General features: G+C 37.5%; 1 protein-coding gene across 12 annotated transcripts in view; it reads right to left on the reverse strand.

Moving 5' to 3' along the window:
• The window catches only part of CEP126 (centrosomal protein 126), a 101,371-nt gene that overhangs the window by 83,195 nt on the left and 1,258 nt on the right, over nt 1-16,918 (reverse strand). For 10 of the 12 annotated variants that reach the window (XM_038536375.1, XM_038536378.1, XM_038536374.1 and 7 more), the window contains exon 2: nt 14,334-14,453. In XM_038536375.1, the coding sequence (XP_038392303.1) occupies nt 14,334-14,453 (120 nt within the window). Of the gene's footprint in view, nt 1-14,329; nt 14,454-16,918 lie in introns of all 12 variants that reach the window. The other 2 variants (XM_038536377.1, XM_038536379.1) reach the window with 1 other exon arrangement.

Raw genomic sequence — 16,918 nt, forward strand, 5'->3', positions numbered from 1 at the left:
TGGTGTCTGGGGAACAGATCTGAGGCTGCTTGTACTGTGGTATCCATGGAAATCACTGAAGTGGCCACGGCAGCACCCACTACTGCTGCAGTAATAGGGGTCCTCCTGCAGCAGGTGTCCATGGAGGCTGAGTGGGGTGCCCAGACATTCCCTCCATCTGTCAGCACTGAGGTAGTGTCCACCCCCACACTCCTTCCCCAGCAGGCATGATGCCAGAGAGAGCCAGCTAAAGCTGATAGTTTAAGGAAGTTCCAGAGTCTCATAAGGTAATAGGACAATGCCCAGGTTTTAACAGAAAAACCAGTTATTCCAAGAACCAGGAAGATCTCAAGTGAGTGAAAAAGGACAATAGGTGCCAACAACAAAATGACAGAGACGTTAGGATTATCTGACAAAGATTTTTTTTAAAGATTTTATTTAGGGATCTCTGGGTGGCGCAGCGGTTTGGCGCCTGCCTTTGGCCCAGGGCGCGATCCTGGAGACCCGGGATCGAATCCCACGTTGGGCTCCCGGTGCATGGAGCCTGCTTCTCCTTCTGCCTATGTCTCTGTCTCTCTCTCTCTCTCTCTGTGTGACTATCATAAATAAATAAAAATTAAAAAAAAATAAAGATTTTATTTATTTATTTATGAGAGACACACACAGAGAGAGAGAGAGAGAGAGGCAGAGACACAGGCAGAGGGAGAAACAGGCTCCATACAGGGTGCCTGACATGGGACTCAATCCCGGGTCTCCAGGATCATGGAGAAGGCGTGTTGAAGGCAGCACTAAACCACTGAGCCACCTGGGCTGCCCTCTGACTAAGATTTTAAAGCAGCCATGGTAAAAGTGCTCCATGAGCAATTCTGAACATGTTTGCAAATGGAAAAATAGAAAATCTCAAAAACATAAGATATAAAGAATCAATATAAAGAACAATTGAAAATTTTAGAAATGAAAAAAAAATAACTAAAATTTAAATCAGTAGATTAGGAGACTGAACAAAAAAAGATGTCAGTACTCCCCACACCACCTAGATATAAAGGTATGAGGTAATTCCTGTAAAAATCTCATCAATGTTTTTTGCTGATATAGGTAAGGTTATTCTAAATTATATACACAAAGGCAAAGGATTTAGAATACCTAAAACCACCCTGAAAAAGAATAAAGTGGGAGGGATCAGTCTATGTGCTTTGAAGACTGACCCTGCACCTACACAATCACAATTACACAGCTACATAATCACAATCAAAAACTGAAGTATTGGTGGAAGAAGCATAGACATATAGATGAATAGAGAACCCAGAAACAGATCCACATGAATATATGCTCAACTGAATTCTGATGGAGGGTCCTGAGTCTCATATCTTATTCAAAAATTAAGTCAGGGCAGCCTGGGTAGCTCAGCGGTTTAGCACCACCTTCCGTCCAGGGTGTGATCCTGGAGACCCAGGATCGAGTCCCATGTCGGTCTCCCTGCATGGAGCCTGCTTCACCCTCTGCCTGTGTCTCTGCCTCTCTCTCTCTCTGTCTCTCAAGAACAAATAAATAAAATCTTTAAAAAAGTCATAAAAAATTAATTCAAAATGATTCATGGACTTAACCATAAAACACAAAAATAAAAACTTGTAGGAAAAAACAGGAGAAATTTTCAGGATCTAGGGTTAAGCAAAGAGTTCTTAGACTTGATATCAAAGCACAATCTATAAAAAGAAAGGCAGATAAACCAGTCTTTATAAAAATAATAATTTTTGCTTCAGGAAAGAACCATTGAAGAAGATGAAAAGCTCCAGAGTAGAAGTTATCTGCAAACTGCCATGTCTGACAAAGTACCTAGGATGTATACAGTTCTCTGAAACTCAACAGAAAAAAGTAATCTGATTAGTAAATATACAAAAGATATTAACAGAAATTTCATTAAAGAGGGTAAGCAGATAGCAAATAAGTGCATGAAAAAATACTGCGCATCACTAGCCATGAGGGAAATGAAAATTAAAAATACAATGGAATAATACTATACGCCCATAAAAATGGCTAAAATAAAGAACACTAACACCACCAATGCTAGTGAGGGTGTGGGAAACTGGCATCAATCTGACAATGTTCACGGGAACACTGAAACACAGTTTGGCAATTTCTTAACACACTTATGTAACCACCATATGATCCAACAATTGTACTTCCAGTCATTTATCCAAAGAAACAAAAACTTAAATTCATACAAAAACCTATATGTGAATACTTATAGCAGCTTTATTCACAGTAACCCAAACTTGAAATTACCCAGATGTCCTTCAATGAAGGAATGACTAAACAAACTGGTGTATCCACATCATGGAAAACACTCAGCAATTAAACAAAATGAACTATTGATGATGCAACAATCTGGACGAAGCCCAGGGTACTGTGCTGAGGTAAAAAAGTCAACCCCAAAAGGTTACATACAGTATGACAGCATTTATGTAATACCCTAGAGTGAAAAAACTATAGAAATGAGGGCAGATTAGTGATTTCCAGGGGTAGGAGTGGGAGGGAGGTGGGTGTCACTTTAAAAGGGTAGAGAATCTTTGTGACAATGCAAATGTTCTGTTATCTTGACTATAAAGATGTTATCATTCTAGTTATGAGACTGAACTATAGTTTTGCAAGATGTTATTATTGGGGGAACTGAGTAAAGGGTATAACTGGATCTCTATTATTTTCCTACAACTGCTTATGAATCTATAATTATCTTAAAGACTTCAATTTTTAAAAAAGAGCAATTTCAGCTAACAGTGAGAGAGAAAATCTTAAATAGATAAACGCACCAAGCTTACCTGTCAGCCTACTATTATGAACTAAATAAAGCTTAGCCGCTCAAGGGCAAAACAGCAAGATAACAGGGTAGAACACTTGATGCTTCTAATAGTCATCCTAGGGCATAAAGGAAATCTCAAACAATATTTACTATAATCTGTATAAAAATCACAGAAATGTGTACCATAATTTAGAAAGATTCATATTAAAAAGGTTACAGTTTCATAATCCCTAAGTATTCTTTCATGCAGCCCTGTAAGTAACAGGACTTCTTAGGCTTCTACTGACCCTACTTACTGAGTCACAGCCCTGCCTCTGGGCTTGTTGTATTCTCCCCAGGTCAATAAAACAACTCTCTTCTTGTTTTCTCTCCTCCAACCCTTTGCTGTAATGAGCTAAAAGAGAAATCTGATCGTGACACTGATTTCTTCCTTCAACAGCATCTCCCGGGGATAGGGTTTAATCTCTTTGATCGGCACAGAAGTTATGTTACAAAATGTCTATTAGCTCTATAACTTTGTCTCTTGACACTCTTCCACATTTTCCTGTGTAACTCTCATCACATTTTGTCTTATGTCTCATGATATTAAACTTTTTCACAAATTGTCCTCTTTGTGTTAAACACCCCTGCCCAGAGGACCTCTGAGGACCCCGGATGACTCCCGGCCATCTCATAAGACTTTATATTTCCAGGAGTTCTGTGTCCTGAGAGTGTGCTCCCATAGAACCGCATGGGCGATCGTCACAGTGTTCAGTGTCTGGCACTGCCATCCTTCACCACTTCGCTATTGGAAACTTCATGCATTTTACTCTTTATTCTTTAGTATTTGAAATTTTTAAGACTTCTGGCAAGTTTGAATAAATGACTGCCCTCTAAAACACTTTTAAATGAAGAAAAATTACTTGTAAACACCCTAAATTCCTTTAATTTTCTATTAATATACCATGCATAATACACTCACAGATATTTACACATACTGACATCTAACCTTATTTGAACCTACGTATATATTTTTAGCTTACAATATATATATCCACATATGGAGGAGGTTTGATAAATATGACTTACGGCTTCAAGTATAATTCCATCTTATATTTTCTAAGGGTACCCATTTCCTGTTTCACAGGAAACTTCAAACTGCATTATTTTCACAAATAGATAATGCAGATACCCCATATTCTTGTTCACTAGATAATTCATGATTCTTCAGATAATTTCCTTCTACCTTTAGGATATTTAAGGAATCTTTTTTATTGTAGATTTTAGTGACTCTTCCAAAGTGTTCACCTGTCATTTATTATCCAGTAGTCTTTCTTCTATTTGGGCAATTTTCCCCATTGTGTCCTTTTTTCTCTTATTCTGCTGGTTACATAGAAATTTTTTTTAATTTATTTTTTATTGGTGTTCAATTTGTCAACATACAGAGTAACACCCAGTGCTCATCCTGTCAAGTGCCCTTTCAGTGCCCACCACCCAGTCAGCCCCACCCCCGCCCACCTCCCCTTCCACCACCCCTAGTTCCTTTCCCAGAGTTAGGAGTCTTTCATGTTCTGTCTCCCTTTCTGATATTTCCCACTATTTTTTCTCCTTTCCCCTTTATTCCCTTTCACTATTTTTTATATTCCCAAAATGAATGAGACCATATAATGTTCTTCCTCCTCTGATTAACTTATTTCACTCAGCGTAATACCCTCCAGTTCCATCCACGTCGAAGCAAATGGTGGGTATTTGTCGTTTCTAATGGCTGAGGAATATTCCATTGTATACATAAACCACATCTTCTTTATCCATTCATCTTTCGATGGACACTGAGGCTCCTTCCACAGTTTGGCTATTGTGGACATTGCTGCTAGAAACATTGGGGTGCAGGTGTCCCGGCGTTTCATTGCATCTGCATCTTTGGGGTGCAGTGCAATTGCTGGGTCGTAGGGCAGATCTATTTTTAACTCTTTGAGGAACCTCCACACAGTTTTCCAGAGTGGCTGCACCAGTTCACATTCCCACCAACAGTGCAGGAGGGTTCCCCTTTCTCCACATCCTCTCCAACATTTGTTGTTGCCTGCCTTGTTAATTTTCCCCATTCTCACTGGTGTGAGGTGGTATCTCATTGTGGTTTTGATTTGTATTTCCCTGATGGCAAGTGATGCAGAGCATTTTCTCATGTGCTTGTTGGCCATGTCTATGTCTTCCTCTGTGAGATTTCTCTTCATGTCTTTTGCCCATTTCATGATTGGATTGTTTGTTTCTTTGCTGTTGAGTTTAATAAGTTCTTTATAGTTCTTGGAAACTTGTAGATTCAAGTTTTATCAAACTTTATCTAATATGTCATTTGCAACTATCTTCTCCCATTCTGTAGGTTGTCTCTTAGTTTTGTTGACTGTATCCTTTGCTGTCCCAATAGTTCATTTTTGCTTTTGCTTCTTTTGCCTTTGTGGATGTATCTTGCAAGAAGTTACTGTGGCTGAGTTCACAAAGCATGTTGCCTGTGTAGGATTTTGATGGAATCTTGTCTTACATTTAGATCTTTCATCCATTTTGAGTTTATCTCTGTGTATGGTGCAAGAGAGTGGTCTAGTTTCATTCTTCTGCATGTGGATGTCCAATTTTCCCAGCACCATTTATTGAAGAGACTGTCTTTCTTCCAGTGGATAGTCTTTCCTCCTTTGTCGAATATTAGTTCACCATAAAGTTGAGGGTCCACTTCTGGATTCTCTATTCTGTTCCATTGGTCTATGTGTCTGTTTTTGGGCCACTACCACACTGTCTTGATGACCACAGCTTTGTAGTACAACCTGAAATCTGGCATTGTGATGCCCCCAGCTATGGTTTTCTTTTTTAAAATTCCCCTGGCTATTTGGGGTCTTTTTTGATTCCACACAAATCTTAAATAATTTGTTCCAACTCTCTGAAGAAAGTCCATGGTATTTTGATAGGGATTGCATTAAACGTGTAAATTGCCCTGGGTAACATTGACATTTTCACAATATTAATTCTTCCAATCCATGAGCATGGAATATTTTTCCATCTCTTTGGTTACACAGGAATTTTATCTGATCATCTCAACTTTTAAGTCCAAGTGCTTACATTAGTATCTTTAAACTCCCTGAAAATTGAGTTGGGTTCAAGACAGTAGCTTAGCAGATCTTGCACTACATCCTCCGTGGACACAAATCTACAACTACATGAGGAATCATCCCTGAGAGGGAGTTGGAAGTGGAATGAATAGGGTTTCCACAGCAATGGATAAAGGGACAGCATCACTATGGGAAAGAGCAGAAACAGGAATCCACCAGAGGAAAACCGCACCTAGTTGCTGTCAGTCATCATCAGAAGGGATACAAAGATTTGGGATGTTTTCCTGAGGAGTGAGGTTCCAGCTTTACATCAGGTGCTCCAAACCTTAGATCCTACCCAGGAGAGATAAGCCCCCAAAACTGGGCTTTAAAAATCAACAGCGATTATGTTCAGGATTCTCTTAATGGGGTTTTTCAGACTCCCAACACCAGTCTGCACTGTGCACAGACAGCAGGTGCTCACCCCTGGGACTGAGACAGTGACAGAACCATTTCTGCAGTCTCAGTGACCTTCCTAATTCTAGCCCTGGGGAGCAGCCTTTGGAAATCCCCCACTAATCTGCTGCTGGTGCAGTGGGTCCGTGTGTGCATGATCAGGAGTGTGCTTCCAAGCTGGGTTGGGAGCCATCCCTGCCAGCTGACACATGGTGGCCATCAGAGCTGCTTCCTGCAGCCAGACTGAGCCCCGGGCCTGCCCACTGGCATGCAGCTATGGCCTCAGCACACTGGAGTGCTCAGTCCAAACAGGGAACAGTCCTTGAGTCTTTGTTCTGGTGACCAGGGGAGACCATACCTCTAGGCCTCACAGGATATCTCTTCCACAAGGTCACCCCTTCCAGCCTGGAAGAGGCTGCTGCCTTACTAAGTATATAGAAACAGACACAAAGCATTAGGAAAAATGAGAAGCAACACAAGGATATTCCACAAGAAAGAATGAGATAGTACCTCAGAAAAAACTCAATGAAAGGGTGATAAGCAATCTACCTGATAAAGAATTCAAAGTCATGGTTATGAAGACGTTCACCAAACTTGGGAGAAGAACCCATGAACAGTGAGAACTTCAACAAAGAGAAACATAAAGTAGCAAAGAGAAGTTGTAACTGCACTGAACTGAAAACCACACCAGAGGGCTCAACAGCAGCCTGAGTGAGGGAGAACAAACCAGTGAGCAGGAAGACAGAGCTGGGACACACACAGACTCAGTGGCAAAGTAAAAGTGGATTAAGAACAGTGCAGACAGGGGTGCCTGGGAGGCTCAGTTGTGACCTTGGGGTCCTGGGATTGAGACCTACTGTCAGGCTCTCTGATCACCATGGAGTCTGCCTCTCCTCTTCCCTCTCTGCTCTCCCTTTCTCTCTCCAATAAATAAATAAAATCCTTAAAAACAAAAACAAAACCAGTGAAGACACCTTAAAGGACCTTTGGGACAAGAGCACGCAGAATGACATTTGTGTTATAGAGAACCCAGAAGAACATGACATACAGAAAGAGCCAGAAAAATTATCTGAGATATCATAGCTGAAAAATTCCTTTACTGGGGAAGGAATCAGACACCCAAGTCCACGAAGCCCAGAGAGTTCCATATAAGATGAACACAAAGAAATCCATACCAGACATATTATAATTAAAACGGTAAAAGTTAAGGATAAAGAGAATCCTAAAAGCAGCAAGGGAAAAACAATTTGTTACATACAAGGGAAACTCCATAAACTCTCAGCAGATTTTCTTTTTTTTTTTTTAATTTTTATTTATTTATGATAGTCACAGAGAGAGAGAGAGAGAGGCAGAGACACAGGCAGAGGGAGAAGCAGGCTCCATGCACCGGGAGCCCGACGTGGGATTCGATCCCGGGTCTCCAGGATCGTGCCCTGGGCCAAAGGCAGGCGCCAAACCGCTGCGCCACCCAGGGATCCCTAAATGGCCTAAATTCACCAATGAAAAGACAGAGTAACTGAATAGATGAAAAATCAAGACCTATCTATATGCTGCCTAGGAGAGACTAACTTCAGAAATAAAAACATTCAGAAGGTAAAGGATGGAAAAAGATATTCCACGCAACTGAAAATGAAAAGAAAGCTGGAGTAGCTATACTCTTATCAGACAAAATAGACTTGAAAACAAAGACTGTCACTTGAGGCAAAGAGGGTACTGCATAATGATAAAAGAGGTCAATCCAACAAGAAAGTATAACATTCATAAATACATATGTACCCAATATAGAAGTACAAAAATATATAAAGCAAACATTAACAGACCCAAAGACAGAAATTGAGAACAATACACTTATAGTAGGAAACTTTAAAACCCAAGTTTCATTAGTGGATAGATCTTTCAGACCAAAAAATCAACAAGGTAACATCAGCCTCAAAAACACATGAGATGGACTTAATAAAATATATATAGAATATTCCACCAAAAACAGAAGAATACATATTTCTCTCAAGTGCACATAAAATATTCTCTAGGATAGATCACACATTGGACCACAAAATCAGTCTCAATAAATTCAAGAAGATTAAAATCATTATCAAGCATCTTTTCGAACCGTATTATATAAAATCAGAAGTAAATTACAAGAAGAAAAATGGGAAAGCTACAAATATGTGGATATTAAACAACATGTTACTGAGCAATATTGGGTAACAGAAGAAATCAAACAAGAAATTAAAAAAAATACTGAGAAACAAATGAAAACAGAAATATGACATACCAAAATCTATATACACCAAAAGTGATTCTAAGATGGAAGTTCATAGCAATACAAGTCTAACTCAAAAAACAAGAAAATACAAGTCTAACTCAAACAATCTAACTTTATACCTCAAGGAACTAGAAAAAGAAGAACAAAGTCCCAAACTAGTAGTAGGAGGAAAATAATAAAAATCAGAGCAGAAAGAAATGCATAGAGTCTAAAAGGACAACAGAAAAGATCAATGAAACTAAGAGCTGGTTCTTTTTAAAAGATAAACAAAATCAGCAAACCCTTAGCTAGATTACCAAGAACAGAAGAGAGAGACTCAATTCAAATACAATTAGAAATAAAAGAACTGACATTTCAGATATATAAAGGATCTCACAGATTACTAGGAGCAATTATACTTCAACAAATTGGAAAATCTAGAAGAAATGGATAAATTCCTAGGAACATGCAATCTTCTAAGACTGAATCATAAAGAAACAGAAAATTAGAACAGACCAGCTATTAGTAAGGAGAATGAATCAGTAATAAAATAAATCTCCCCAAAAAACAGAAGTTCAGGACCAGACAGCTTTACTGGTATATTCCACCAAATATTAAAAGAAGATTTATTACCTATACTTCTCAAACTCTTCCAAAAATATTGAAGAGGAAGGAAAGTTCAAACGATTCTACAAGACCAGCACTGCCCTGATACCAAAACCAGACAAGGACATCAAAAAAGAGAAACTACAGGCCAATATCCTAGATGAACATAGATGCAAAAATCATCAACAAATATTAGGAAACCAAATCCAACAACACATTAAAAGGATCACGCACTAGAATCAAATGGGATATATTCCAAGGATGCAAGAATGGTTCAACATCTGCAAATCAATCACTACATTAACAAAATGAAAGTGTATGTTCATCTCAATAGATGCAGAAAAAGCATTTGACAAAATTCAACATTTATGATAAAAACTCTCAGCAAAGTGGGTATAGAGGGAATGCACCTAAACATAATGAAAGACATATATGACAATCCCACAGCCAAAGTCAATGGTGATCCTCTAAGAACAGGAACAAGCTACGGATGCTCACTCTTGGTCCTATTATGCAACAGAGTACTAGAAGTCCCAGTCATGACAATTAGGCAAAGAAAAAAAGAGCATTCAAATCAGAAAGATAAACAAAACTGTCACCATGAGCAGGTGACGTGATATTATACATAGAAATGGATGGATCCTAAATGATGGATCCTAAAGAATCCATCAAAAAACTGTTAGAATAAATAAATTCAATAAAGTTGCAGGATACAAAATCAATACACAGAAATCCATTGCATTTCTATACACTAATAATGATGCATCAGAAAGATAAGAAAACAATCTCATTTACAATTGCATGAAAAAGAATAAAATATCTGGTAATAAGTGTAACCCAAGGGGATGAAAGCCCACTGAAAACTATAAGACACTGGTGAAAGAAACCAAAGAAGATGCAAATAAATGCAAAGATATTCTATGTTCACAGATTAGAAGAATTGATATTGCGAGAATACCATGTAATACTACATAATACATAATAATACAGATTCTATGTAATCCATATCAAAATACCAATGGCATATTTTATAGAAACAGAATAATTCTAAAATTTGTATGGAACCACAAAAGATCTCAAGTAGTCACAAATAGTCTTGAAAAAGAACAGAGCTGAACTATCACACTCCCTGATATCAAAAAATACTACAAACCTATAGTAATCAAAACAGTATGTTACTGGTATAAAAACAGACATACAGATTAATGGAACTGGATTGAAAACCCAGAAATAAACACACATTGTTTACAATTAATCTATGACAAAAAAAGCCAAGAACATTGAAGAAAGGACAGTCTCTTCAATTAATGGTGCTGAGGAAACTGAACTCATGCAAAAGAATGAAACTAGATCACTGTCTTCTACTACACACAGAAACTAACTTAATATGGATTAAAGACTTGAAGGTAAGACCTGAAGCCATAAAACTTCTAGAAGAAAACATAGGTAGGAAGCTCCTTGATATTACCACAGCTATTGTTTTTATGATTTGACACCAAAACCAAAGGGACAAAAAAAAAAAAAAAAAAAAAAGCAAAAGTAAACAAACGGGACTCTATCAAACCAAAATAGTTCTGCACAGCAAAGGAAACTATCAACAAAATGAAAAGGCAACCTGCTGAATTGTACACCATATATCTGAATCTCAAACCATATACCCACTAAGGGGTTAACATCTAAAATAGATAAAGAATTCATGCAACTCAAGAACAATAAACAACCTTGTTAAAAATGGGCAGAGGCGGGGACGCCTGGGTGGCTCAGTGGTTGAGCGTCTGCCTTTGGCTCAGGTGGTGATCCCAGGGTCCTTGGATCAAGTCCTGCATTGGGCTCCCCACAGGGAGCCTGCTTCTCTTTCTGTCTATGTCTCTGCCTCTCTCTGTGTGTCTCTCATGAATAAATAAATAAAATCTTTAAAAAATAAATGGGCAGAGGGTCTGCCCATTGAAGAGACATTTTCCCAAAGAAGACATACAGATGGCCAACAGGCGTATGTTAATCAATGCCATTAATTATTAGAGAAATTCAAATCAAAACCCCTATAAGAAATCACCTCACAGAATGGCTATTATCAAAAAGACAAGAAGTCACAAGCATTGGAGAGGATATGGAGAAACAGGAACCCTTACCCACTGATGTGACTGTAAATTGGTACAAACACTATGGAAATCCATATGGAGATTGTTTAATAAATGAAGAATAGAACTACCATAGGATCCAGCTATTCCATTTCTGGGTATTTATCTAAATAACATAAAAAGAGTTATTTATTTATTTATTTATTTATTTATTTATTCATTCATTCATTCATTCATTCATTCATTCATTCAGGAGAGGCAGAGAGAGACAGAGGCAGAGACAGAGGCAGAGGGAGAAACAGGCTCCATGCAGGGAGCCCGACGTGGGACTCAATCCTGGGACTCCAGGATCACATCCTGAGCCAAAGGCAGATGTTCAACCGCTGAGCCACCCAGGCGTCCCAAAAAGAGTAATTTAAAAAATATATACATTCTTATGTTCATTGCAGCATTATTTACAATTAGTCAAGATATTGAGTGCCTCTGAGGGGGGCACTTGACGGGATGAGCACTGGGTGTTATTCTGTATGTTGGTAAACTGAACACCAATAAAAAATAAATTTATTATTTAAAAAAAGATATTGAGTGCCGATTGATAAAGGAATGAATAATGAAGATATATTCATACATTGGAATACTACGCAGCCATAAAATATAATGAAATCTTGCCACTGGTGACAGCATGGAAGAAACTTGAGAGTATTATGCTAAGTGAAATGAATCAGAAGGACAAAAACAAATGCCACATGGTTGCACTCATATCAGAAATCTAAAAATACAAATTGAAGAAACAAAATTAAGACAAACTAAAAAAAAATCTGAGGCTCCTTTCGTACACTTCTTCAATTTCTTTTCCTTATGAAGTCACATTAAATCAGACTGCCATTTCTAAAGTTAATAATAAACAAAATTTTTTTTCCTGATACAATGTTTAATCATTCGTACTCAACCAGCTATGCTTGTTCAGTAAATAAATGTCTGTTCAGTTATTGATCAAAGATAGTGCCACAATTGAAAATTTAAAAAATGTAGGAAATAGTAATTCCTTTATGTGTGTGTATCTTAAGATCATGTGGTCTACACAGCAGCATATTAGAAACTATGTGAGGATGTGCTCCAGAGAACTAATATTATAAAACAAAACAAAAGGGATGCAATAGAGGCAAGAGCAAAAAAGGGAAGTCCTAGAATGGCAATTATGCATTAGGCCTAAAGATAATCATACATACTCCGGCAGGATCTACTGAAGGTAGGGAGGAAGGTAGACATCTTGGAGTAAAACAATGGGGACTCCATTATATAGACACTGAATGAGAGAATGTAATAAAAACATGAGAAAAATACTAGCAAATACAAAAGGCAGGCAGTAGTAAATAATAAGAAAATTAAAATGTGTGTGACTTTAAACAATTAATGGCAATAAATATAGAGAACTTGATGCTGTGAATATTCTCCTCTGAAAACTACAGGGAACACAGCACATTTTAATGTCAAAATGTACTCACTAAGAGTAGAAGGAGAATGTCTTTGCTTGTAAAAAAAAAAAGTAGTTTTTAAAGAAAAACCACATGACCATAATGTGAGCGGACAGCATAAACTTAGATGATGTAAAACATAAATGGATAGATAACGGCAAGGCCAAAAAGGCCTTGATAAACCTAATGATAAACATATTTTGAAATTCCTAAGTATACAATAATTTGGACTCCTTTCTAAAAATTAAAATGATTAAAATTTTAAAATTTTTTATGTTTTTACACAGCACCCTAGGGTAACAGAAAAATAAAACATAAATTATATTGGAAAATGTTCTGATTCTTGGAATCGTAAGCCTGAATTTCTCTTCTTTCTACATCAGAATTCTGTTTTTCTTGATAAGAAAAGTGTTTGATGAGAGAAGAAAGGAAGACACTTTGTGCTATTTTACCAAGGAACTCAATTATTAGAAAAAACGCAATTGACAGATTTTAATTATTAAACAACAAAATAAATTAAATAAGGAAGAAGCACTATTGGCCAGACAGTATGATAAATATTTTTCACATATTTTCAACCATTCTTAATATCATATTTTTGCTCTACATAGCTATCCCTTGAAATAGATTTTATTAATGCCAGTCATAACTGAGAAACTGAGGAGCAGAGAGATTAAATAAGTTGCTCTAACTCATGGAATGGGGATTTAAACCTAGGTCTCTGACTCCAGAACCCATGACTGTTTCAACATACGATTATGCATCTTTATTGAACACCTGCTGTGTGCTTTTATAGGCCCCCAGGTAGGAGAAAAACAGTAAGACACCAATACAAAACAAGAAACAAGCTTCATTAAGTAACTTCATTACACCAGACAATGAAAGAGTTAATCTAAGGAGAAATATGATGTCAGAAAAAAGTTACAGGTAAACAATTTTGTATTTTCCAAATGGGATTTGCAACACGCGTCCAATGATGTAGTTCATACACTCTAGGGATTTGCTGCTATTGACAAAATACAGACAAGGTAGCCAACACATTAACAATCCGTCTAAAAAACAAAATCTAATCATTCAAAGAAACCTTGAAAAATGGTATGCAGTAACTGGATGGTTTATATTTTTACTTTATTAGGCTTCCAGTTTAGATAGCTGTTTTTTTTTTAATGGAAGTCATTTATAATATTCTTTGCATCATATTTCTACCATTATTTAAATTTCCCCCCATTTTTGATTGGATAAATGATATATAGAAAAATTATATAGAAGTGAACAGTAAATTAAAATGAAATTACATTCCATTAGAGACTAAGTACTAATTTGTAATCTTTTGATTTAGTGTGAAAGGATATAGACAACAAAGAATGGAGCACATTTTGCAGCCATCCTATGACACTACGATAAGAAGTCCTATGATAAGAAAGGACTGCTAAGGTCCCGCTCAGGAATGAGTACACGACCACCTTTGTGCTTTAGGCAGAAAAACAATAAGAAAATTTATGAAGGCATACAAATGTTGACCAGTGTTTTACAGATAAAGCAAATGCCATGACTTAGGTTCATAAAATGCGAAAGTAGAGAAACTATAATTAATTTATAATGACTTTGAATTTCTACACTTCTGAAGAAAATACGATTACTTACTTTTTTCTCCGGTTTGATTCCACAAAATATTTACGTGCTCGATTTCGACATATTTTTTGTTGCTGCAGTAAAATTTGACGCTCTTCTTCTAAATTTTTCTCCAGATGTATTTTCGTATCTCTAATGATAGCACAAAGTTAAGGACATGGTTTATAGCTCCAGGGGATGAGTGTCAGTGCTGATAAATATAATTACAGCCTCATACTAAGAATACAGTCATTTTTAGGAAACAATACGTGTACACATTAGTGTTAGTTAGTAGTAGTATTCTGACTTGGGATGCCTGGTGACTCAGCGATTGAGCATCTGCCTTTGGCTCAGTGTGTGATCCCGGAGTCCAGGGATCGAGTCCACATCGGGCTCCGTGCATGGAGCCTGCTTCTCCCTCTGCCTGTGTCTCTGCCTCTCTTGTTCTGTTGTCTCATGAATAAATAAAATCTTCAAAAAAAATTCTGACTTGGTATTAGAACTGAACACATATCTCACTTTCCCTGGGATAAAAATTGTACTTTCAGCATCATGAGCTCAGATAAGGAGACTGCATATTTTTTCAACACTATGAACCTCTACAAATCTGCTAAATGCAAATCTGATTGCATTTCTCTTTCCTTTTTCTCTTAAAGTTCCCTGTCACATCCATGGTAAATTCTAAATCTCCTGACCTAGTATATAAAGCACTATAAATTGGTCTGTTTTTTCAACTTCAATTCTCAACCCTGCCCTGCACAAATCCTATGCCCAGATGCACGAAGATACTTACATACTGATAACAGAACAAGCCATGACATATCAGAGCATCATCTCTAAGCACATGCTTGGTAACTTCCCCTGTGGTTCAGGCCCACTTCAAGCAGTTCCCCTGTTTTCTAGAGAAAACCCTCATTGGATGACCTGACACCTTCATGAGTACATCCTATGAGTACATGTCTTCTCCACCTTTCTGTAACGCCAATGACTGGCATGCTGCTTAATAAAATCTAGCTGAACAATTTCCTTGGAGAAAATTCTCAGTACATATACAGGACAAAAGATATAAACAATTTCTCCTTAAAGTTTTAATGAGTCATCTTTGAAATACTTTTCCTTTAAAATGTCTTTCCTTCCAAAAGGTAAATTTGCTATACCTTCAAATACATGAAAAATATGAAATTCTATTTTATGTTGTTATTCTTTTACAATTTCACATTTATATTTTATTAGCTTAATTTTGGAATGTAGTACCAAGTGTGACTCAAGGTAGAGATGGTAAATTTAGACTCTTTTTAGAGGTCTGAATATGGACACAGGAGATACTAGAATCAAGTTGAGGGTTCTCATGTTGATCATTGACTAACAATCATCCTTTGATAGGGTTTGACTGTTAGTCTAGTTTATTTTAAGGAGAGCCAAGACCGGAGTATGTTTATAGGCTGGAGGAAAAGAATGCCATTACAAGTTGAAAGTAGATTTTAAGATGGGGTAATTTATAATCCAGAGGCACACAGGAGAAAACAAGCTATGTTAGTAAGGCACAGGTGAATAGATGGATGTTCTACCATAAAAGTGATATCCCATCAATGAACCTGGAAAAAAGGATGGTGTTGGGGGCAGGGGGTGTTGCTTGTGAAGAGGGGCTGAGAGCCTTCGTGGTGTCTACTGTCTCATGAAGTAGTAAGACAGTCTACTGAGAGCAGGTGGAATTGGTAAAGACCTCACACAGACATGAAGAGGAACAGACATCCCTGTTCTTGTTCAGGCGAAGCTGGAAACTGTTCAATCTGTGTGGTGCCAGTCTGTATTGTCTTGTGATTTTTCTCTGACAGCATTTTTCTTACTTAAGTGAAGGACAAGAGAAGTAGAACTCTAGTAGCTATTGGATGAAGCAGAGGAATAGGGGTGCAAAGGACCAAGGATGCTGGTGAGAGAACATGAGCAGGTAATTGAGAATAGGATATAAACCAGGCAGGGAAGAGAGGGCAAGATAAGTGCTAAAATAAAATCAAAGGGGAAAAGAGATATATATGAGAAAAAAGGAGGCACAGTGTGAAGGGAACATGAGAGACATTTCACCTTTTTTTAAAAAAGAAAAATTTAGGGATGCCTGGGTGGCTCAGCAGTTGAGCATCTGCCTTTGGCTCAGGTTGTGATCCCGGGATCCAGTCCCATATGGGGCTCCCCGCAGTGAGCCTACTTCTCCCTCTGCCTATGTCTCTGCCTCTCTGTGTCTTTCATGAATAAATAAAATCTTTACAAAAGAAAAAAGTATGTTTGGTTTTGTTCCTTTGAGGTACTATTAATTCTATTTACAAATATTTTCTCTGATGTTTACTCAGTGTTCCAACTACATCAATTTACAAAATTAAGTCTAGGACTATTTCATGAATGAAAAGGATAGAAAGATACACTCTGTCCATGAGCCATTGACCTTGCTTCATTACTTTCTGATTCAGACGAAATCAGGGTCAGTGCTATAGTCCTATAGGACTTCAGTGTGCATGAAAATACAACGTCAAGGGAACAAAATCAAATCCGTACACACCGGTGCTGTTTATTTCAGAACACATCTCTGAGAGCATGAGTTTTGGGGACCAGCACGGGCAAAGCTA

This window comes from Canis lupus, chromosome 5, assembly GCF_011100685.1.
Source record: "Canis lupus familiaris isolate Mischka breed German Shepherd chromosome 5, alternate assembly UU_Cfam_GSD_1.0, whole genome shotgun sequence".
In the NCBI taxonomy this organism is placed as follows: Eukaryota; Metazoa; Chordata; class Mammalia; order Carnivora; family Canidae; genus Canis; species Canis lupus.